Consider the following 23,273-nt stretch of genomic DNA (forward strand, 5'->3'; position numbering starts at 1 on the left):
TGCATTTGCATTGCAGTCGGCACAGACTACATGGCTTACACATAACACACCAAAAGCAACAAAGGTACTGTTATTGAATGCCATTTGGTGCGACCGGGCAGAGTGCGCAGGCAGGTAGCCCGATAGGCTTATTACAATCCTGCGACAGCCACTGATTCTAGATTATTTTCTAGTTTTTGTCAGAAGATTTGATTTATTGATGGCTGCTGGGATGTAAAGAGAATTCCAACCAATATAACAAAAAAAATCTAAAATACATTACCCACCCTAGCTTTAATCTATGATGCTGCCAGTGATGGGAAAACTATTCTTTCAGTATAAGAAGCCATACAGCAATGAAGGAAGTGCTTCATAGCTCATATGTAAAAACTGCCCGTTCGCATTCCCAGGGAGTTAAATACGGCCATCGGCATTTGGTAATGCCGCACAAAGCACTCTTTAGCCCCGGCGTGAAACGCACCGGGTGTTCCATTAATTATAATGTAAATCTATCCGTGGCAAAAGTAAATGCTCCGATAAAGTGCGCCAGGAGTGTGGTGACGTGGTTTAAAGAGTGAAAGAGACACACCGGGCAGGGTGGGAGGGGAAGTGGGTCCAACAAACACAAGGCTTTCATCCAGGAGACCGCTGTTCGTGTCCCGTGCGTCACGTTACGATCAGCTGTTTGTTCGTGTTCCGCGTTCACAACGTTCAGTGTCATTTTCACTGTACAAACCTAGTAGTTTTAAGCCCAACCATGTCGTTCTTTCCTAACCATAACAATAGTGGTTTTGTTGCCTAATCCTAAAGTGACACCAAGGGTAACTATAGTGGTTTTGATGCTGAAAAATAGGTCCATAGTAATGCATCAATACAAGCTTATTTCATGTTTTGCTTAAGAAATCTTAATTTGTAATCCACCCAGAACAGCAGCCATAAAATAGAATAGTGCAAGAGAAAGCATGTCCTAAACAATGGAGATACCACAGGAAAGTGATATTTCAAGTGAATTACCAATACCACAACATTGCCAGCAGGGCTTGTTTGGCCACTTGTGGGCAGTAGAAACAAGTTATAATCACAACATTTACACGTCCAGTGTAAATATGTTGCTTATATACATATCCAGCACAGACGGATTTATTATCTATTTACTGTGTTGTATTTTCATTTGAACATTATGTGAGCATGTCCTAAGGTCAGTTAATGTCATGTCATCGCTTGCTATCGTGAATGTAACATCCAATTTTCACACCTACTCTCAGACATTATACTTACGACAGATTGCATAAAGGTTTCAGTTCAGACAGACTGGAGCACCCTTTAGACATGGATTCAATCATTATTCTCATGTCTCAGGTCAGGTTTAAAAGGTGCATTAATAAGAAATGCTATAGTCCTGAGTGGATTCTTTGTCATTATAGTTCCATTTGCTCCATCTTTTCTTGATCCTGGGCAACTCTTTCATTAACCGTGACAAATTGTCGTCTTCAAATATTTTCTCTTTAGAAAAACACACTATGACTCGTCCATTAGTCACCATAGAAACTGGGGCACTATGACTTACATGTATTGATCGAGGAGCATACACTTCCATACATTATGTAGCACACTTGAATCTGACTTCCCTGATGATGATTAATAGGAAATGCAGCTCCATTCTAAGAGGTTTTTTTGTGAGAACCCTTGTCCTCAGCCTTAGCTGGTAATAGGTCCCAGTGATTGGCTTTTGTCAGAGATGTTGGACATAATCACCACGCCAGTGTTACATCAGCTAGATCAAGACTGACTAATGAAATATAAAAAAGCCTGCTGTGTGTTCACTCATATTCTTGCACAAAGCTTCAGGTTTTGAGCTTTTCTCATTAAATCTCTTTGAGAAAAATCCTGCTCATATCTATAGATTGGCTTTCTATTTTGTGTTATAGTGAATGCAATAAAGAGGGGAGTCAGGAAACAACATTGGTGATCATAATTAGTAATCAGAGGAAGTTTGAAGACAATAAGCATTCAATTTACCCCCCATTGATAATTATAGTCTGTTCTATACCAAGGTCAAAGACATTCAGAACGATGCACTACCTTAGATAACTGGAATGTTTTACATGTGAAGCACCTCGTAAACCCAATGTCATTCACATGTTTGAGTGAGTGCCTCACCTCGTTTAATTTATCATCATCACCAACTAATGATTCCCAATGTGGGAGAAAATGTACGGTGGCTAAGAGAGCCAGAATACATACATACACCCCTTTTGGGGGGTTGGCCATGACAGTTTTTCCTCACCAAAACTTAGCACAAGTTCAGAGCGTTGTTTAACTTCCTTTGCGACAAGCTAGAAAGACATGGTTGGTACCAATGGATTAATTTGCTTTCCCGCGTTATTATCGCGTTAACTTTGACGATTAATTAATATTTAATCGCATGATTGTCCATAGTTAATCACGATTAATCGCAAATTAATCACACATTTTTTATCTGTTCAAAATGTGCCTTAAAGGGAGATTTGTCAAGTATTTCATACTCTTATCAACATGGGAGTGTGCAAATATGCTGCTTTATGCAAATGTATGTATATATTTATTATTGGAAATCATTTAACAACACAAAACAATGAAACATATTGTCCAGAAACCCTCACAGGTACTGCATTTAGCATAAAAAATATGTTCAAATCATAACATGGCAAACTCAAGGCCAACAGGCAACAACAGCTGTCAGTGTGTCAGTGTGCTGACTTGACTATGACTGGCCCCAAACTGCACGTGATCATCATAAAGTGGGTATGTCTGTAAAGGGGAGACTCGTGGGTAACCATAGATCCCATTTTCATTCACATATCTTGAGGTCAGAGGTCAAGGGACCCCTTTGAACATGGCCATGCCAGTTTTTCCTCGATATAATTCAGCTTAAGTTTGGAACATTATTCAACCTCCTTCGCGATAAGCTAGTATGACATGGTTGGTACCAATGGATTCTAGTTTCTAATGGATTTTCTAGTTTCGTAGTTAGTAGTATCTTCACTCTAGCTTCATAAATAAATTAGTGGCGTAAAAAGGAATTTGCGTTAACTTTGACAGTCCTAATGTGTATATATGTATCACCAATGTGCGGCATAAAGAAATATGCTGCAGATACAGAAAAGACAAGCAAATGCAGTCCAACACAACACTATTTAAAGTGGCTAAATGCAAGATTGGTTGCATTTCTATTGCCTCCGCACGGCTCTCAACATGGTGACAGCTGAGCTGGCGGCTTGTAGTTAATAGTGCTAGCAGCGCTAACAGTGAAAACAGAGAAACACTGCTGACAGAGCTAACAGTATTAACCTGGAGGGTGGTTGCTACACTTGCGCACTGGTGCCGTCAGTCCTGACGGCGTTATCAGCTGTAACCGCCGTATATGCGGGAGCATGCACTAAAAGTACGTGAGGCCATCCCGTCTATGTCAACAAAGCACAGAGAAGCTCAACACAACACAGAAGTAGAGCGACTTCATTACATTACTCCTATATTACTCACTATATCTTTTCATAGCAAATAGTTGTTTGCTGCTATATTAATGCTCTGGATATTGTATAGAGCAACTTTAATATTGTCAAAATTAAATTTGATAGATGTACTAATGAGTCTCATGCTGCTATTACAGATAAATACGTGCATGCAAATTTCAAACTAAATAGAACGATCTTGGTATTCTATTTTGATGTGTTGGACAAGAACGGGTTAAGAAAGGCATGTTGCATCTTTAAGCATCAAACACTGAAGGTCAAATCACTTGTCTGATTGTAATACAGGGAGTCAAAAGGTCTCCTCCAGTGGGACAAACTGTGAGTGTTTGACATTTCCGTCCTATGGCCGCCTGATGAGCTAGATTCTGTGTGATAGAAGAAACACGCTCAGAGCCATCAGCGTCTGCTATCAGTGGGCACAGAGGACGATTAAGGTGGTAGAGCTCAAGCCCTGGAAATGTGTGGTGTATTTAACAAATATTCCTTCTTTTTCTTCACAAAATAACAGACTATATTTAGTGTCAGGAATCAGTTACATAATAAATAGAGGCAGAAACAGCTAACAGCGTGTTCAGGATGCAGCAGCTGACAGAAATAAACAAACCATATGTACATTTTCTAAATTGAGTGGAACTCTGTTTTAACAATGTAACTCATTTAGGACTGTGTGGAAAGCTTCAAAACATCTTGAAATACCTGAGCATCTTGTTTTTTTTCTTTATTGGGTCTGATAACATTTGATTGCACACACTTTCACCTAGACACGAAGAGAGTACATGAACCGGTGCAGACATAATGAGGACCAATTAAGTTTTAATCATCGGATGTGAATGTTGTGTCAAGACAAGGCTTCATGCATTTATATTCATAAAGCATGAACACATGTCAGCCTCCTCCTGGGGCGTCGTGGTGGCTCAGGTGGCATCATCCTCTTATGTCTCTCCCAATTATTTCTGCCTCTCTCTCTGCTGCGAACTATGAGATGAGGGTAAAACTACAAAAAGCAGCAGCCTGTGATCATGCACACATCTCCAGGAGGCAGCCGATTCCACCGGCGGTGGTCGTATTCGTGAGCAAAAAATGTCAGAGCCATTGTGTCAGCATGTGTTAAGGGACTTGTTAAACAACTGGGTTCTACAAGGGACTTGCACTCTGAAACGTTAAGGATATCCACACCAGTGGTGATGGACACACATGACACAGCCAATGATTCAAACATCCAGCTCTAGGTACAGTTTGGCTATAAATAAATACTGTACTAAATATTGAATTAAAACAAAGCAATTTTTGCCAGTGCCTGTCATCAGATGTAAGGTGGAGGGTTTCCTGTAGAAATTCATTATTTCAGAGTTTGACAGAACATCACGGAAAGCAATTCAATTTCAGAGTCAAGAGTGACGGCTACAACAGCGATAAGAGGGGGGAGGAGGAAAGCAGCCTTTAGCAGAACGTGCAGAGCTCAGACTGTGTTAGAGTTACAGTCAAAAAATAGCAGTTTTCTAAGCAACGCTGCCACCATTTCAGAGTCATTTTGTTTTAATGTCATTAAGTAGATAAAATACAGCTAGAATATTCTAGTAATGTCACCACCACGATATATTCCTATATATTTTCTGCATGTTTAATTCAAATAGACAACAGTCTCTACAAGAACATTGCTACTGTACCATTGTATCATTATATTCATCATATTGATTTACTCTTTTGTATCTCTTCGTACACTCTATTGATTTAATCACAACTAATAAAATGTATTGAATAGATACAGCACAGCATTGCTTTGTACAACAGCTCAAGCATGCTGCATATATTTAATTGGCATTTTTTGGCTTCACATTGCATTATTGCAGGAACAATAACAAATCTGACTGTCAGAAAAACACATCAGAAGTGGATTGACCTGCACATGACTAACCACACTGCCATCTAGTGATGCCATGTTGCTGAAATAAACAAAATGATTCAAAAGGAGCACGCAGTATTGACATGATACCTCACTGCACCAGACTATATCTGTTTAAATATACATATAAAGTTTGAAAATAAGGAAACACAATTTTAAAGGGGACCTATTTTGCTTTTGTGCTTTTTCTCTTTCCTTAAGTGTGTTATATAGTTTTTTGTGCATGTAAAAGGTCTGCAAAGACACAAAGCCCAAAGTCGACACCAAAGGGAGTTACTCTCCCCCACAGAAACACTGCTCCTGAACTGCCTAAAATACCTTGCTTGAAGTCATGCCCTTTCTTCCGTAATGTGGTGATGTCACCAAGTAACACAATTGCATAATACCTGCCTTGCGGCTAGTTTGGCACGCCCTCAAACAAAGCTAGTTAGAGCAGAGCTGGAGCGGAGTCCAAAGAGTTTGGTTCAGTTTACCAATCAGAGCCGCCTTTCGAGAGCGTTTCAGACAGAGGGTGAAAAGAGGTTCTGCAGCACAGCCCATATTAGAAAAGTAAAATGTTGTTTTTTTTAACATTAAAGCATGTAAACATGTTCTAGTAGAAACCTCAAATTCACCTGAAAATGAGCATAATAGGTCCTCTTTAAAAGTTTGAAACAAGAGAGCAAGAGGCACAGATCAAAAACAAGATCAGATGATCTGCTGACACAACAACACATCAGTATGAATTGTGGATGACTGTAGTGAATGCCTCCATACTTCGTTTTGGATATCAATGTCAGCAACAATTTTACTCATGCTGTAGCCTTTGATCAACAATTCTATTGTGAAAAAAAAGTGCTTATCACGGTTCCCCCACTGTCTCTGTAAAGATAACGGCTCATTGCTTTATTTCTACTTACTGTAAATGAGCACATTAGGACACCGCTGTTTATTTTCTTTCCATTACATGTAAATGAGAGGCACCGGGAGATGAATGGACTCATAGAGGGCACAAACCGTTTTCTGGCCCGAGTAAAGTTCACAGATCCCTCATGTACCGATGGCTAACTTTAACCTCTGCGTTCACAGCTCCACTATTTACTTTAGTTTCTGGATGCAGTCAATGGTCTGCAGGAAGCATCGGTCCAGAACGAGGGAATACCTCTGAGGAGAAGGATGGAGAAAGGAGTCATTCAAACCTGGAATGACAAATAGGTGAGGCTGTTTACGTATGCTGTGTTTACATAAGTTTGTGTTTGGTTTGGTGGGTTATTGGGCATTTTGGAATAAATCTACACCTCTCTGCGTAATACGGCTACATAAAACAATATTAAAATTGTTTGGCAGAGTGTAATTTATTTGGAAGTGATGACACTCTTTAATGACTGAAGTCAACAAGAGTAGTCACATTAATCTATGACACAACATTGGTTTGTAACTAAAAGTACAGCGTAAAATGAACATGCAGCAATAACCTTGCTTTAAAATCCATAGCTGGTAATGTTGGCCTTCTTCCTATCAACTACCACAAGCTTCAGATTACACGTTTTGGGAAATATTTTACGTGCTAACGAACACCGACTTCATTTTTATATAATGTTGTGTAATGGCAGATTTGAAAAACAACCAAACAAAAATGTATAAAGTTTTCCCTGGAATTGGATGCAGTTAGAGACCATGACAAGTATTTGCTCCATCAACACCCTTTGTGACGCACATTGCTACATTTGATACATATTGGGCAATCCTGCAGAGCATGTATAGCCATAAAGCGTATGGTATCTCATCTGTTCCTCCAGTGACACATCTCCCTCTGCTACATTAAAGGATCGGGGCGCCTCACCTTCTATCCAGGAGGTATTCAACACAAGCTGTTTTTTGTTAACTCTGAGCATAAAGGTTTTCTTCATCACGTCCAAACTCTGATATTTTTGTCTTGTGGCACTTTCTCGCTCGGTCCAATGGGGACCTGCCAATCTCCCACAGGGTCCTGGAAGAAATAGTGCGGTATTTGAAGCAGCACACTAACTCAGCCATGGTTTTAAATTAAGCGTGATGTGGAGAGAGGAGGAGGAGGAGGAGGGTTTCTGCTAAAATCCCTTTGGCTACATCGGAAGAAAATAACTCGGATGTTAGTATGAATGTGGAGGGCACTCCCACCAGACAACCTTTGGATTAAGAAGCTAAGATCTCATACTGCACATACGTGTGACATGCTCTGGGGAGAGCATGGATGACTACAGTGGGAGTTTGTGCAGCTTGAGCCCGCGTTTATTTTCAACCGCTATTCCCACACAGCTGGTTTCAAGTCAGAAATGATTAGCAGGAATATTTAAAAGGAATATTATAGTTTTTGGGAAGGTGTTTACTATTTGGCTTGGCCTGTCACACATTTATGTACAACCGCCTGGAGCCAAAAGAAACTCGAAACTCTAGGAAGGTCATAGCCATGAATGTAAACATTATTCAAAACATCATTGATTAAACTGGATGTCCCATTAAGTTACACAAATACTTCAAAAACAGACATTGTTGCTCTCTATACCTGCAAAGCACTTTAACAGTAGAGGGAAAGACATACACAAATCTAATAAAATGTGACATTTATAAAACAGCAAGCAGACAAAATCAGCATCAAACTTTTCTGTAATCAGCAGGAACACTCGTCTGATGCCTTCAGGCACTCAAGCGGTTAAACTGAGGTCGCCGAACGCACAAAGGAACCAGCACAAACTGTCTTTGAGGGCTTCAAACGGAGAAAAAAGACCTGTATGATGTTTGTGTGGCAGAAGAGGAGAGCCTGTTTCCGGCAGGCTGCTGTTTGTCACATGTGACAGGAGAAGGTAGGGCTCAGCTGGACGTGAGGCTGAGCAGGGACCAGCCAGTTCCCCTGGTTAGTGTCTAGTCTGGGCTGTCACAGAGCCTCCAGGAAAACACGCTCGGCTTGTCTCATCACGTCACCGCGGAGCTGCAGGTCACGGTGGAGGGTGCTCTTCAGCGATGCTCTCAGCGCATCCATTTCCTGCAGCTAAATGACCAGCCAGGAGGCAACGTACAAGAGCATGAGCATCTCTGTGCAGCCCAGACATAATGGTTAGAATGAGCAGTGTGTCCATTGCTAAGAATTCCTGCCGTCTGGTGTAAATCTTGAAATCTTGCTTGTTTTCAAGTGAGATAGTCAAACAGTAACGTCAGAGTTAAAGATAAGATGTTTACAAATGCCTGCCTATTTGTCTATTCAGTTCCTGTTGCCCAGCGACTCCTGCTGCCACCTTGGTGCTGGGACAATGCTCCTGAGGGACAGTCGTGATAGCCAGAATCGAGACAGACAGAGAAATTGAGTCAGAGCATTGAAAAAAAAAAAATAATAATTTGAAAATATGCTTGGTATTGTCACATCACACTGACCTTGACATACCAGTTTGCTACTTGCACAGTCCTTACTTTGGATTCAATTTTGCCCTCTCCAGCTGCTGCTCCTCCTGCTGCTTCTGATCCGCCTCCAAAAACCTCTGGCTCATCTCTTTCTCTCTGCAAGATTCAGTTAGAAATCAGTTATTAAAAATCATGCTATTCTACTTGATGTTGACTGTAGAGATGGACTAAGAGAACTTCAGATGGACATGGACAAATGAATAGATGGATTTACTTACTTACTTATTTAATAATAACATTGATAAAGTAATTGCCTATATAACGTTTTAATTATTAATTCATGACATAATCAATTTTCAGATTTAGTACTGTAATGTAATGTGATTATAGTGAAGGGAAAATTAAGTCACTTTGCTTTAAAGGGACAGTGTGTTCGATTTGGCGGCATATAGTAGTGTTGCAGATTGCAACCAACTGAGTACCCCGCAACTCACTCCTCCCTTTCCAAAACTGCGGTAACTTGAGCCGCTGAGTGCAAAACTGTGGTAACGCTGTTAGTCTCCCTCAGAGGCAATCCATACCATAATAACACTACTTTAGGAGCAACGGAAGTCAGAAGGCAGCTGGCGATACCATGGTTTTGCACTCTGTGGCTCACGTTACCGCAAGCGCGTCGGAGAACTACGGTGGCCTTCAGGTAACGTAAAAACGTGAAAGGCTCTCTCTAGAGCCAGTGTCTGGTTTGTCCATTTTGGGCTACATGGCAGTGTAACATGGCGGACTCCGTAAAGAGGACCCGCTCCCTATGTAGATAAGAAGGGCTCATTCTAAGCTAACGAAAACATGATACTTAGTTTCAGGTGATTATACACAAATGAAAACATAGTTATGAATATTATATTCCATTTTTGGTAAAACTTCATTCTACAGGTCGGCAAATTTCATGGTAATTAGGTGATAATTTGCAAGTAACCTATTTGAAATTTCTTTGGAATTACTGCCAAATTATCCCAATATTTACCTCAAAATGTATCAAACATTATCGTCAAAATAGGTCCCTTAGGCTTGAGAAGCGGCTGTGCGCTGCTCTTCATCGGAGGTGGAAAACAAAAACTAATAGAAGACACTTCTGATCAGGCACAAATCTCACCATTGTGTGACTTATTGTCTACACAAATGCAACCTGGTAGCTAATGTCATGATTCAGGGAGTTTTTTTTAAAGAAATTTCAAATAAGTTATTTGCTAATTATTATCTATTTATCAGCAGACATGGAAATAAAGCATATCAATTAACTTTGTATTCTTTTCCTGGAAATGTATTGAATAAATTACCAGCTATTGGGAAATAGCGGCATGTAATTATTAAATAATGTTTATAATAAAGTAATTCTTTGATAACTTTTTAGGTAAATATTGGGGTAATTTGGCAGTAATTCCAAAGAAATTTCCAAAAGGTTACTTGGTAAATATCACCTAATTATCATGACATTTTCAGACTTGTTAAATGAAGTGGTACCTCCAATTCTGATAATACATTCCCTGAAATGTTACACACTGTTCCTTTAATATCTGCTACATGCAACGCTTAGTTTAGAATTTTAGCAAAATGGTAAAATATTCTAATACTGAGGGTGTGAGGGGCTGGTGGGGTTAATCATCTCTGAAGAGGGGCAGCTGTGGAGCCTAATTGTCCCTGATGAGGATCAGGTGTGTGAAGCCTAAATCTACCCCTGGTTTCAAGTGTTCAGATGCTGACTTATTGTGAGAGCTCCATTCTGTTGCAAGCTCTAGCTGCATGTATTGGCAGAAGTTACCAAGTGAACCTAGCTGCATGATTTGCTCACTGTTTTCTGTTTGCTTTTTGAGCTCAGTCTGTTAGAGTGGGGCACAGGTCAGTGTGGCCTGGCTTCTCAGTTCTGACCTGGCATTGCTACCAGTGTCTTTTTCTTTAGTCAACTTCACTCGAGAGTTTATCCTCTAGTCAGCTGCTAAACAGTGGTGTTTTACTTTATTATCTGAGCCCACCTTTCTTTTAACTTTAAGATTCCCCTGGTTCGCAATTGTGTCCCACTCCCTGTTAATCTGACAGAAGGCTGTCAAAGAAACTGTAAAACTCTTGGTTTCAGTGCACCTCTGAGTCATGATTTTGACTGAATGAATTAATACAAATAAATCCAAGGTCTAGTGGAAACCCTGCAATACTCAGAAAGCAAAACGTGTGCATGCATGGCCTTGAAAAGAGCTTGCACAGTACAATGGACTACAAATGAATATAATATTTTAGCGATGCAGCATTCCCTCACACCATATTAGACAAGGTAATTTTGATACCTGTGATAAACAAAAACATCAACATTGCCAAATGAAAATAAATGCCACACGAAAGATAGCATCTCAAAGGTTTAATGCTCCTCGTGTGAATCATTTAACGGACCTGGGAACAAACAAACTCTCAGCGCATGGATACTGCCACCTCTGGAACTATAGGTTGCATGCTGTTGTGCTTTTGTTGTGGCAGTCTTTCTCGAGCAGCTGACATTACTGACGTTTTATTATATTAGCATAGCATCAGTCTTTAAGATAGACAGATCATTTTCACACAAAAACAGTCCTACATCACCAAGTTTGATGAGGACAAGAGACAGCAACAACATGATAACGCTGTGCCGTTTGATTTGTTCATTCTGCTACCTCAGTGAGAGAGGTAACAGACTGAAGAAATGTCTTGCTTTTGAAGACCATTTATGGCAACGCGTGCTGCTGGCACAAAGCAACATGTTTTGTTGTGATGTTTTGTTAGAATCAATAGCAAGTGTTTTAAAGCTCCAGATGAAGAGGTGATGTGCATTTCAACAAACACGTACAACAAACAAACAATATACCGTTGTCAGTAGAAAAACAAAAGAATTGACTTGAACTTGAAAAAAGTGGCTTGTGAGCATCTCTTCTTTTTAGTTCATGAAAGTATGCTTTGTAAACTTTAACTGATAGTACTTAGCCAATGATTTATGCTTTACATAAAGAGACTTGCTCCTTTTGCTATTGACTTGATTTGTGATGAGATAAAAAAAAAAAAAAAAAAATGTGTTGTTCTCGCATGCCTCCACGGTGAACGGATAATCCATTAACCTGATGAATTGAAGTAAATTCATATCAAAACATACTTTTACAAACTCTCACACACTTTAATAGGCTACTCTATCAAAAAGTAAGCACAACTACAAGCCAAGTATTCTTTTCTGTTGGCCTATAAGGCAGAAATACTTAATTATACTTTTCCTAAGTTTATCTTGATCAAAAGATTAAGTAAGTAGGCCTACAGTATAAGCCAAGTATACTTAGACTTTTCTGTATACTTGTCAGTATAAGCCAAGTATACTTAGACCTTTATGTATACTTGTCAGTATAAGCCAAGTATACTTAGACTTTTCCGTATACTTGTCAGTATAAGCCAAGTATACTTAGACTTTTCTGTATACATGTCAGTATAAGCCAAGTATACTTAGACCTTTATGTATACTTGTCAGTATAAGCCAAGTATACTTAGACTTTTCCGTATACTTGTCAGTATAAGCCAAGTATACTTAGACTTTTCTGTATACATGTCAGTATAAGCCAAGTATACTTAGGCTTTTAAGTATACTTGTCAGTATGAGCCACGTATACTTAAGTATACTTTTGTTAAGTACATAAAAAGTCAACTGAAAGTATATTCTCTTATTTTAAGTTCAAAAGAAGTATACTAATAGCACACTTGAATAAACTTCCTTTTGTGAAGGGGATGTCTAGAGTGTAGATTATTACTTTGTCTGTAGGATGTTAACCATCAGTGCGCTCATATCCGCTGAACTTGGCCCCTTTTCCTTGTTAATTAATTTCAGTGATACTTAAACTGATGTGTAACACAATGCATCAGGAAATGTATAAATAGAGTAGCTTCATGTTCACTTACTTGTATTCTATACTACTTCTGACAGCAGGCAGCACCAGTTTATGACCAAATCTAGAAACCGAACTGGAAAGAGTTGACAGTCATATTAACAGAAATCACTCTGCGGCAAAGCTGTGAGGCATCTAACAAAATCAATAATCTGATTACAGAAAGTAGTGAATTATGAACCCTTATTTTGCCAAACAAGATTTCTCAGTCTAACTGTAACAGTTAGCAGAGGAGAACAAGATGTAAATACAAAATCAGTCAGTGACTACCTGCATTAAAGTAATGTTAAATGTATTCATACATTAGCTGACATACCCTGAAGATGTTATTCTCTTGTTGATGTCTCCCTCTTCAGGGGGAAATCCTGAACTGCAAATAGTTGTCTTGAGGCTGGACTGTCTCTCCTCAGCCTCATCCTGCAACACACACATTTAATGGACAAATAACTTTTTTGCTTTTTGTTATATGAAATCAAACACAACATTATTTTTGCTGATATGAGTTTATGTGGGCTGCACGGTGGTGCAGTGGTTAGCACTGTCGCCTTCAAACCCGACTTGGTCTTCTGTATGGAGTTTGTATGTTCTCCCCGTGTTAGCGTGGGTTTTCTCCAGGTTCTCCGGTTTCCTCCCACAGTCCAAAGACATGCAGGTTAGGTTAATTGTTGACTATAAATTGCCCGTAGGTGTGAATGTGAGCGCGAATTTGTCTCTGTGTGTCAGCCCTGTGATAGATAGATAGGCGACCTGTCCGGGGTGTACCACGCCTTCGCCCAATGTAGGCTGTCATCAGCTCCAGCCCCCCTGCGACTCTGAATAGGATAAGTGTTTACAGATAATGGATTGATGGATGAGTTTTTGTGTCATTCCCATGATTTTGCCTTCTTTACCTTGACAGAGAGCTGCTGGATCTCCCCTTCTAGTTCTTTGATCCTGGCCTCTCTCTCAGCAACTATCAGCTTCAGCTTCTGGGTGAGAGTGTTGTGCTCTGGAGGCTCGCTGACCAGCTGTTGTTTCGGGCTCCGCTGGGCCTCCCTGCTCTGTACGTTCTGCTGCTGGCCGAGCCGTTTCAGCACCTCCTGCATCTGAGTCTGCTGCTTCTGCCGGATGTAGAAGAGGCGAACAATGTAGTAAAGCACACAGAAGATCCTTCTTTCTGCAGTCTGTAGCTTAATGTTATGTGAAATCCCTGATTATTTCTTGTTATTTGGCCTGTGTAATAAGAACTGAATTGTGTAGTTAATAAATCATTAAATGTATAAAACATTTCATGCCTTTCATGGAGCATTCGCTGCTGAACCACAAATTAGTCAGATGGGCTTTAATCATGTTACGCATTCAACCATATTTAACTCACTAACAGAGCTACAATATTAAAAATATTCCTGTTACATAACTCCAGTGTAAGCATTTTGAATGCTTGTCTGTGGTTGACAAAATTCAATTCATTTAGGCTCATAAAAAGCTGTCAAAACCTTCAGAAAAAAAATACATATTGTACAGTGGTCAACCTAAATATGTCTGGATCCACAGGGAGTATAAAACTTTCACATAATAATTGAAAATGTTGTCAAGCATGCTCTATACGTCTTTGTAAAATTGAGATGCAGAAGATACACCATGTATATAAATATAACTAGATATTTTCCTCTTATCTAACGCCTCACCAGCAGAGCAGCCACCAGCTCATCATCATGTTTACCCTTCTCCATGAGGGTGGAGATCTGGGCCTTCACAGATTTCATTTCGGTAGACAGAGATTTGTTCCTGGCTTTAGACGCTTCCAGCTTTTTCTTCACGTCCTCGTGGTCTTTAAGGAGGGCCTCGTAGTCCGCTGAGATCCTCTTTTGGAAGGAAAGCAGGACATCATCAGCAAATTCACATAATTCAATTGATTTACAATCATTGTATACACACCTCAAATGCCTCCCTCTTCTCCTTCTCCATGGCGCGGATGTAGCTGAGGTTCTTGTCCTGAGGAGGGGTTTTCTGAAGGACCCCCATGCCCAGAAACTCTTCCTCTACACTCAGGACACTTCTTCGTTGAGTCGACTGGCTCAGCTGCTGCTCCAGGTCCCGCACCTGTTGCACAATAAAGTTGAATTCAGTTATTTGTTTTATACGCCTGCTACCTTATATTAGTGACTTTGCAAAACACTTTATTAACTCTTTGAACAACTTTATTTGAGAAGCACGTTCATGTTGAGCTTACCCTTGTCTGAAGAGCCAATATGTGCTGAGAGCGACCTCTAAAACTCCCGGGGGAGCTCAGTAACTGCTGAAAGTTGACCTCCTCTCCAATCTCACTGATCAAAACCTACAATGACAGTAGCAGAAGTCACTGTTGATCAATCATATACATGTTGTATTCTTCTTAAACAATTAGACTTAAATAAACTACCTTCTGAGCTACTTTCAGCTCCTGTTTGACAGATTGAACCTGGTTGCGATACTCAGTCGCTTTCAGCTGGGCAGCAGCTAATTTATCCTGCAGAGATTTCACCGCTGGATTTTCCTGCTTTTGTGAACAGATGATACATGATTCATTGAGTTGCCATCATTAAAACTAGGAAGACATAAAACATATATAATTTTGGTGAATGTGAATTTTCACATTAATAATTACCTCACAGTCTTCATATGACCTCTGTGACTTTGTATCAATCTTTTGCCCAGATGGAGAGTGCACCAAAGCCACCTGCAGCTATAAAAAGGAGCATAACATTACACTTTTTCATTCATTTATTCCCTCTATATCAGTTTACAAATAGCATTATAAACAACAAATCTTTGTTTAATAAAACAAATTGTGAACAGCTGTGTGCTGAAATGCAGAACATCCATCCACAAATAAAATTAAATGTTACCTCTTTCTCAAGCTCTTTGACTCTGTTGCTGTTTTGCTTGGATTTAATCTTTTCTCGCTCAATTTCAGCAATTATCTCTCTATTCTTCTTGGACAGCTCAATGATCTTGGTAGCTGCGATATCCCCTGCCAGGCCTGATGTGCCTAAATGGATGAGTAGATAAATCAAGAGGAAGCTGTGATGTATCTATAATGTTACTGTGGTGCAAAGCTGTAGATATTATACCTGCAAAAACCAGTCGTTCTTCTTCTCTTTTCTTCTTCAGGTGTTTAATTTCAAAATCCTTCTCACTCAGAAGTTTGAAGAGTCGACCATTTTCATCCTTAAGCTCCCTCAGTTGGTCCAGCAAATTTTGGTTTTGATTCTCATTCTGTAGCAGTCTAGGTAATTAAAAGGAACACTGATTGATGAGTGATTCTTCACATAGATTCATAGGTGATCATTTCTAATGAAGAAGTCCTAATGTGTGCTTATTTATATGTTTTGTTTAATTGATAAAGTAGGCCTATCAAACAGTTTAAGCTGGCACTGAAGAACACATTTATTTTAGCCTTTAGACTCACCTCAGTTGCAGATCGTCTGTCTGAATACCTTGCTTAGATAGATCCAAATCATCCTGGGTAGCGCTGAAATTAGGCTTATCTGGTTCTTTCTCCTTTTTCCTCTCCAATTTTCTTCTCTCCTGCTGTTTTTGTAGCGCTTGGAACTGAAGCCTCAAATCATTCAGTTCATCATCATGCTCCATGATCTATGATTTAGGAGAAAACAATCAACTTAATAAAAGGTGGAAAATCAATATTGTGACTAAAAGTTGTTTGGGAATTAGGTTATATTAGTATCATGGATACTTGGATTACATTTCCCTGGATTTGAAGGCTGCAGTGAAGGGATAGGTTACAGTTTTTGGCACTTGTTTGTTTTAACTGAATGAAAACAAGTACCTTTACCAGCTTGGCAATCTTAGCTCCATTGTTACTTATATATTTTTTTCTAGCAGACCAAGTTAAAATACTTGTTTAAATAAATGCCCAAAATGTGGGCTCATCTTTGTGAAAATAGCAGCTAAACAAGAGACCATTCTCTTCATATAAATCCATGACTGTCAGACATAGGGTTATTATTGATGACTGACTACTCCCATACATCCATGGACTACTTGTCTTGTTAGCAAAACACATTTGCTAGTCTTCCAACTCCTAACTAACTAGCCTAACATATAGCTTACGTTAAGGTAGTATAAAGAGAAAATAGCTCACCAGTCATTTATCCAAATACCGGCTTTGTAAACGAGTTAGAGGCTGTTTTGCACTGCATTATGTTCTAAAGTAGCCAGGAGGAGAGACAGCTTCCTCACTGGTTGCGACGCTGCTGTATCCCTAGCAACGGCACTCCAGAGACTTGGAACAAGATCTCGCGAGAGCAATAATGGTAGCCGTGGGAACAAGAGGACATGCTGCTTAATTAGTTCACAGGTCTGTAACATCAGTTAGCGGTAAATATTTGTCAATTTGTCAATTTTTCAGAAGTCAGTAATTTCAATTGAAGAACTGTGAGTGTGCTGTCTTTTAGGGGTTTTTTTTGTTTGTTTTTTTAATTTTGCCAATAGTTTTAGAGAAAAATTGAGGCGGGAAACGAGGAGGAAAGTTTTCATAATGTGCTGGTACGTTCGTTTTACTGTATTGGTTGTTTTGAGTGATCTTGACATCATACGTTACAGTTCAAAAGATGAAATAAAACTTTTTTTTGCCCCAGAAATCTCAACTAAGGACGTTTGAAGCAGGCCACCTTAAGGCAATGCCCTACATGACCACATGAGGGCGACATACTCCTCAAAGCACCTTGTGTCAGACTGCCAAAGGTAAATAGACTAAAGCAGGGGTCTGTAACCTGTGGCTCTGGAGCTACATGTGTCTCTTTAGCCCCTCTCCAGTGGCTCCCTGTGGATTTATAAAAATGGAAATGAATAACTGTTTTTTCTTTACATTTTAATTTTAATTTATCATTGTTTTAGGTCTATGGTATGACGGTACGACGGAGTATTAGGGCCACATTGAGGAAAAATAAAGAAATCTGAGATTTCGAGAATAAAGTCATAATATTATGAAAATAAAGTCATAAGTTTACAAGAAAAAAGTTGTAATATTATGATAATAAAGTCATAATATTATAAAGTAGTAATTTTACATGTTATTTTCTTTTTTTCTCATAAAGTTATGACTTTATTCTCGTTATATTACGACTTTTTTTTTGCTCGCAATATTATGACTTTATTTTCATAATATTATGACTTTTGTTCTCGTAAAGTTATGACTTTATTCTCGTAATATCACGACTTTTTTTCTTGTAAAGTTATGACTTTATTCTCGTAATATCACGACTTTTTTTCTTGTTAAGTTATGACTTTATTCTCGTAATATTACGACTTTTTTTTTTCTCGTAATATTATGACTTTATTCTGGAAATCTCCGCTTTTTTTCCTCAATGTGGCCCTAATACTCCGTAGTACATCTGCTCTTTGGCCCTCACTGCATTAGACTTATATACTATATACTTAGATTATAAGCTGTGTTACCTTCATCACAATGCTCAAATGTTTTGCGGTACCAGAAAGATTCATTAAGAACCCTCTAGTCCAGGGGTCAGCAACCTTTACTATCAAAAGAACCATTTTAGGCAAAAAAAACCAACAAAATAAGTCTGTCATGTCATGCCAAATACACAATTGTACAATCATTGTGTTTTGTCAGGTTGGAAGATACTGGCTGTAGGTACATCCAATCCATGTTTAAAATACCCATTCATATGTGTTGTGATTATAATAATAATAACTCTAGAAACAAAAAGGGAAATATTATTTCCCATTTGATAGTGAATCCCATAGAAGATTTTCAAGTACCTCATGCATCCCTCGCCCCAGGTTTGGAGGTAAGGAACAACCTTAAGGATGCTGATTTGGTATGATTGTGGGTTGTATGGGTGATGAAAGCTGATAGTCATCTAATAGTCATACTTACACACACCCTCCTCAAGTGTTATTGCGACACTAAACTAAACAGGTACGTGACATCCGTGCTCTCCACTTGCATTTCTATGTGGTAGGGTGGTGGTACGCCTACACAGTGTAACCTGGCTCATGGCAGTTGGCATCATAGCACTCACAGGAGGTCCAAAGTCACGATGATACAGCATTTTAGAGCATCTCGCCGCCTTGATGTAATGCATTTCCTGTTGAAATTGGATCTTAGGGTGGGGACACTACGCAGGAAAGCATTGTATGAAACATTAAGGTATCGGTGAGGGAAAGCAAAGCAGTTTTATGTGATGGGAGAGGTAGGGTAATGTTCAAAATTGTGTAATGCTTTTATAGGTAGGATTTGTTGGACACAATAAATTGAACACTAAAGTTTCCAATTACCATGAGTTTCAAGAAAGAAAGTTTCACCTACCATACCATACAAGAGAATAGTTTGTAATTAACTGTACACTTAAAAGGACAGTATGTTAGGTATACCTAACTAAAACTAATGTCTTGTCTTCAAGAAACCCTACCTGAATCAATGAATGTTTTAATGGTCACCTTTTGTTGCAACTGTTTTAGAGACTGTTAAATTTATTTTAGAGGCTGTTGTTTGTGGTGCCGTTGAATTGTATTGTGTTATACTGAGAAATGTCTCCTACACAGACTAACTGTTAACTATTGTTAGACTGTAGTAGTTTTAGCTAGGTGTACATAATAAACTGGCTTTGCAACTTTGGCATTTGTTACGAGCAAGCTACAACAGTCAAAACAGTGCAATTTGGAGAAGTTTAAACATACACAACAGAATTCCAGGTATTCATTCAATTTCAAGGTAATTTTTATTTCCAGAAAAAAAATTAAGAAATTTACAAAAAATTAACATGTTCTGTATTTGCACACAACATTCAAACCTCAACTTTGTGAATAACTTAACAAGGCATGTATTGAAGCATATCAAAAGGTAGGCTATATGATGATATTTTATAGGTTACTGCACGGTCTGTAGGTGTACCTCAGTTAGTTTACCACATATGTCTCATGAAGACTTGTGGAGCTTCTGTAATTAAATATTGGACCCCTGTGTATCACAAAGTAATGATATAAATATGGAAAAAGACTTAGCCTTTGTAAATCACACATTTTATCTGTACAAGACACCTTTATGGTTTTGTCTCATGGTTTTTGCTCCCTTTCTAATTTCCATGTGATCACTTTATATATTTGTTTTGTGTGATAATCTGATACTGTGGTGAGTCACAAACCATTTGTGTCCTTGTTGTTAAAATAATGTGAAGGTACAGGCCTTGCTTGTAGACCAAAGCCTTCCATAACATATCCCTAATGCACTGGATGCCTGTTTTTAAGTGGGCTAGGGTGTTAGCATTTTCCATTTGGCAAAAATCCCTACATTAATACATAAAATAATATATCTGGTATGAGGCAATAAATTAAACACAAGAAGAAAAAAAAGCTTGTTTAAATCTAGGCTTAGCCTAGTCAAACTGTTTTCAAATGATTTGCTACATGTTCTAGTTTTTGCTATTTCACTCACACACCATTCAAATAGGAGGCAACAAAAATTGGTCATGTCACCTGTCCACACATATATAAAACCAGCTGGGTTTACAGCAGCAAACACACGGAGCGTAATCAGTGTTAAAAGATTGAGATCAATACACCTCCTTCTCAATACAAAAGTGACAGCTTGACCCTCTGGTATATTACTTAGAGGATAGGAAGTGTACTCAATAAGTTATACCTATTTACAGTAGAGGTGAGTGAGCTGCTGAAAGGGCGTGTGCATACAAAAATGATGACACATCTGTAAATATAAATGTTCTACACACCTTAATATGAGGTAATATTAAGGGACATAAAATGTCAGTGTAAGAGTCCATGTTCACTTTTTTTCCAATGCTTTCTGTTCTTCTCTGGGTTTTACAATGTAGTCTCTGTACATTGAATACAGAACCCCTAAAAACAAAGAAAAAGAGGGATAAGTTACACAACGACCCTTACATCTACTTAAAATTATTCATCATTGACAAGTAGAAATGGTCGTAATGTAACCAGCCGAAATCCACACCTATATGTTTTTAATGATGACAGTTTAAACAGCCCAAACCACTTGTAATAACCAGGATTTTAAAAAGCATCCCACTACAAAAAAAACAGCAGTTTTTACACAAACTGAAACGATGCAATTCTGATCAAATCAGAAAATGATGATCCAGGCTACATACCAACAGTCATGGCGCCGACCACAAAGCCTTGGGCAGCTACACGCATGTGGATCAGGTGAACTGACATTTTTGTGTCTCCCCGACTTTTCATTTTCATCAGTCTGTACCCCACAATGGCAAAGAATCCAGCCATTCCTGCAAGGAGCAAAAAGACAGATCAATTTATACAGATGACTCATGAAAACAAAGTGAGTGTAACAACTTTTACAACAAAAATGAATTAACAGTAGGGTATACCTAAAGGTACTGTGTGAAACTATTTACATGTATAAATCGGTTTGTATTGCCAATGTGTGAATGGATTGTAACTTCTTTTTTTTTTTTTTTTTTAAAGTTATATTTTTGGGGGCATTTTTTCATTTTTTTTTTTATTGACAGGACAGTGGATAGAGTCTTGGAAAGGGGGGAGAGAGAGAGTGGATGCGGAAAGGGCCACAGGCCGGATTCGAACCCGGGCCGCCGCGGTCAGGACCAAGCCTTGTTACATGGGCACCCGCTCTACCAATTGAGCTAACCAGGCGCCCGAATGGATTGTAATTTAACTTAAAAACTGAGACCTATAGTTGCCTATAACAGCCTGTGGACTGATCTGTAAAGGACTCGAGACGATTTTACCATGAAAATTGAAAGAAAGTCAATCAATCATTTTCTTAACGAATGCACAACCGAGGTCGGTGTAATTTGCGGAATGTGACATTTATGCGCGCTCCCGAGTGCCTTGCCTCACTTCAATTCCCCTACAGCGCCAACAGTCTCTAGCTCGTAGCAAATTACTGTCATCCATCGAGACTCCGGGGCTGATCTGGCAGGTAAATTGAATAGCTTGCCATTTGAAATTTACTTTATCAGCTAACGTTAGCTGAGCTACCTGCCTAACCATAGCTTGCATGCTTGTTAACGTTATTGCTAGCAAAATATGGCTATAGTTGGCTGGCTTGCCAACATGACCAGCTAATGTGATCCATGATACTAACTTGTGTATTATGTCAAACAGTGTTGATTTTAGCCAACAATAAATGATGTTAACGGTACACAAACCAAAGGTGTATAACTACAACAATACTAACAATTGCCATCTACTAGCCAAGAGCGATGCAAGGTAGGGGCGGCCATCTAGCTAACTTAACCCAAGCTAAACTAAGGTTAGCCAGCTAGCTGTAACTTAGCCATATGGCACGGATCTGGCATTGGTTGCGTTGTAACGTTTGCTGATGAAGTAATTTCCAAACGGCGAACTAGTTAGTATCATGGAGCTAATGTTCTAACCAAAATATAGGAACATTACAGTTTGTAACGATTTTTCTAAATATGATATATGATATATGATTGTAATATAATGTCAAGTCACTGTTTTGGCCAGTGCCCAGGAAGGCCAGCTCGTGCCTATGGAGTGTGAGCATGCGCTAGAATAACAGGATACTGACTGCAGTTCACTTAACGGCCACCGGTGTCATGAATAATTTTCTGAAAATTCCACATAGTACCTTTAACAGCATACGTTCAGACAAGATTATTGTTTGTTTTTTTAAAGTTATTAATGTCATACAAGTTAGCTTAGTTTCAATCGTTTTCATGATGTAACCTAGGGTACAAGATGTACTCACCCAATGGGACAAATGGATTCTCCTTTGCTTTTCGCATGAACTTAGACTCATTCTCCTCGTAAGAAGACATCTTGACTAAAATAGAGAAGGAAAGGAAAGTTAGGTATTAGTGTAACTTCTTAAGTTATTCCCACAAAACACAGCATATTAGCTCATTCAGTATAGAGTGGATCCATCCATTGTTACATCCATGTTAAATACTTCCCTGTAAACCTAAATTACAGTTGTGGATAAGCTTTAAGGTTTAGCCTACAAACTACAATACTGTTTAAATTCATACCCCCAAGCTGGTTTTTAACTCACTGATCAGATGTAATGTTAACACCACATGAAGTGCTCAGAGGTTACACATGAAGGGCAGGGGGGAGACACATCCTCTTATAGGCCTAAATAACTCTACTAGCATATTGTACGACACATACATACCAAGTAGACCAAGTTATACTCTTCTGAAGTGGTATTTTGATCAAAGAACACAACAGAAACAGCCCAGATAATTAAATAAAAACAACATGGAGAGCGAGGACTACAGCTTTAACATCAGATAAAACCTACACATTAAGCCACAGTAGGCTGAACTGAGTCTTACCTTGTTTAAGGAGTGTGTCGTTATTTGAATCGACTACAAAGAAATGATCCAGAGAGGTTTTTTGGAGTCTTTTTAGAGCCTCAGATAGTACCTACTGTATGGAGGAAGTAGTGAGCCGGCTACGTGATGTAACTCCCATCTCCACGCAGGTCTGACGTCAGCAGGTTATCATGTCATGTTCAGGTTGTATGAAAAAAAATAGTAAAGATAGGTTGCGTAATGGAAATGGCTGTTAAATTGTAAACTTCCATCTCCGTGACAT

General features: G+C 39.0%; 2 protein-coding genes and 1 long non-coding RNA gene across 9 annotated transcripts in view; 1 reads left to right on the plus strand and 2 right to left on the minus strand.

Moving 5' to 3' along the window:
* Positions 1-6,434: 6,434 nt before the first annotated feature.
* Positions 6,435-16,962, minus strand: ccdc13 (coiled-coil domain containing 13). 4 transcript variants are annotated; one of them, XM_037787624.1, is made up of 14 exons: positions 16,813-16,962; positions 16,120-16,304; positions 15,782-15,936; positions 15,557-15,699; positions 15,316-15,393; positions 15,091-15,207; positions 14,902-15,006; positions 14,607-14,771; positions 14,357-14,533; positions 13,580-13,789; positions 13,006-13,106; positions 12,703-12,765; positions 8,818-8,904; positions 6,435-6,572 (listed from the first exon to the last, which is right to left on the minus strand). In XM_037787624.1, exons 2-14 carry the CDS (start codon positions 16,299-16,301, stop codon positions 6,563-6,565), a joined length of 1,593 nt encoding a protein of 530 aa, XP_037643552.1. In that variant the 5' UTR covers positions 16,302-16,304; positions 16,813-16,962; the 3' UTR covers positions 6,435-6,562. The 4 variants fall into 4 exon arrangements, with proteins under 4 accessions (XP_037643552.1, XP_037643551.1, XP_037643550.1 ...); XM_037787623.1 differs by lacking the exon at positions 6,435-6,572 and adding an exon at positions 7,724-8,666 and having other exon boundaries at positions 15,091-15,204; XM_037787622.1 differs by lacking the exon at positions 6,435-6,572 and adding an exon at positions 7,724-8,666.
* Positions 16,963-17,054: 92 nt separating this feature from the next.
* Positions 17,055-23,273, plus strand: part of LOC119498618 — a 60,831-nt gene continuing 54,612 nt past the window's right edge. For 2 of the 4 annotated variants that reach the window (XR_005209154.1, XR_005209152.1), the window contains exons 1-3: positions 17,055-17,216; positions 17,309-17,414; positions 18,426-18,481. This is a non-coding gene — a long non-coding RNA (uncharacterized LOC119498618). Of the gene's footprint in view, positions 17,217-17,308; positions 17,415-18,425; positions 18,482-18,655; positions 19,132-21,196; positions 21,256-23,273 lie in introns of those variants that run through there. The other 2 variants (XR_005209151.1, XR_005209153.1) reach the window with 2 other exon arrangements.
* LOC119498615 (HIG1 domain family member 1A, mitochondrial-like) lies at positions 19,392-23,164 on the minus strand. Its single transcript, XM_037787639.1, has 4 exons — positions 23,012-23,164; positions 22,423-22,497; positions 20,819-20,953; positions 19,392-20,549 (listed from the first exon to the last, which is right to left on the minus strand). The coding sequence occupies exons 2-4, from the start codon at positions 22,490-22,492 to the stop codon at positions 20,476-20,478; spliced, it is 279 nt and encodes a 92-aa protein (XP_037643567.1). The 5' UTR covers positions 22,493-22,497; positions 23,012-23,164; the 3' UTR covers positions 19,392-20,475.

The sequence above is a fragment of the Sebastes umbrosus genome, chromosome 12 (assembly GCF_015220745.1).
Source record: "Sebastes umbrosus isolate fSebUmb1 chromosome 12, fSebUmb1.pri, whole genome shotgun sequence".
Taxonomy (NCBI): Eukaryota; Metazoa; Chordata; class Actinopteri; order Perciformes; family Sebastidae; genus Sebastes; species Sebastes umbrosus.

What these genes read in the sequence shown, in the direction of transcription:
- LOC119498615 (XM_037787639.1), bottom strand. Translation starts at nt 22,492, where the DNA reads ATGTCTTCTTACGAGGAGAATGAGTCTAAGTTCATGCGAAAAGCAAAG. An exon ending in GAATCCATTTGTCCCATTGG is followed by an intron (nt 20,954 to 22,422) that starts GTGAGTACATCT and finishes TGCTCCTTGCAG; the next exon opens with GAATGGCTGGATTCTTTGCC. An exon ending in GGTCGGCGCCATGACTGTTG is followed by an intron (nt 20,550 to 20,818) that starts GTATGTAGCCTG and finishes CTTTGTTTTTAG; the next exon opens with GGGTTCTGTATTCAATGTAC.
- ccdc13 (XM_037787622.1), bottom strand. Translation starts at nt 16,301, where the DNA reads ATGGAGCATGATGATGAACTGAATGATTTGAGGCTTCAGTTCCAAGCG. An exon ending in AGAACGACTGGTTTTTGCAG is followed by an intron (nt 15,700 to 15,781) that starts GTATAATATCTA and finishes TCATCCATTTAG; the next exon opens with GCACATCAGGCCTGGCAGGG. An exon ending in GGTCATATGAAGACTGTGAG is followed by an intron (nt 15,208 to 15,315) that starts GTAATTATTAAT and finishes TGTTCACAAAAG; the next exon opens with CAGGAAAATCCAGCGGTGAA.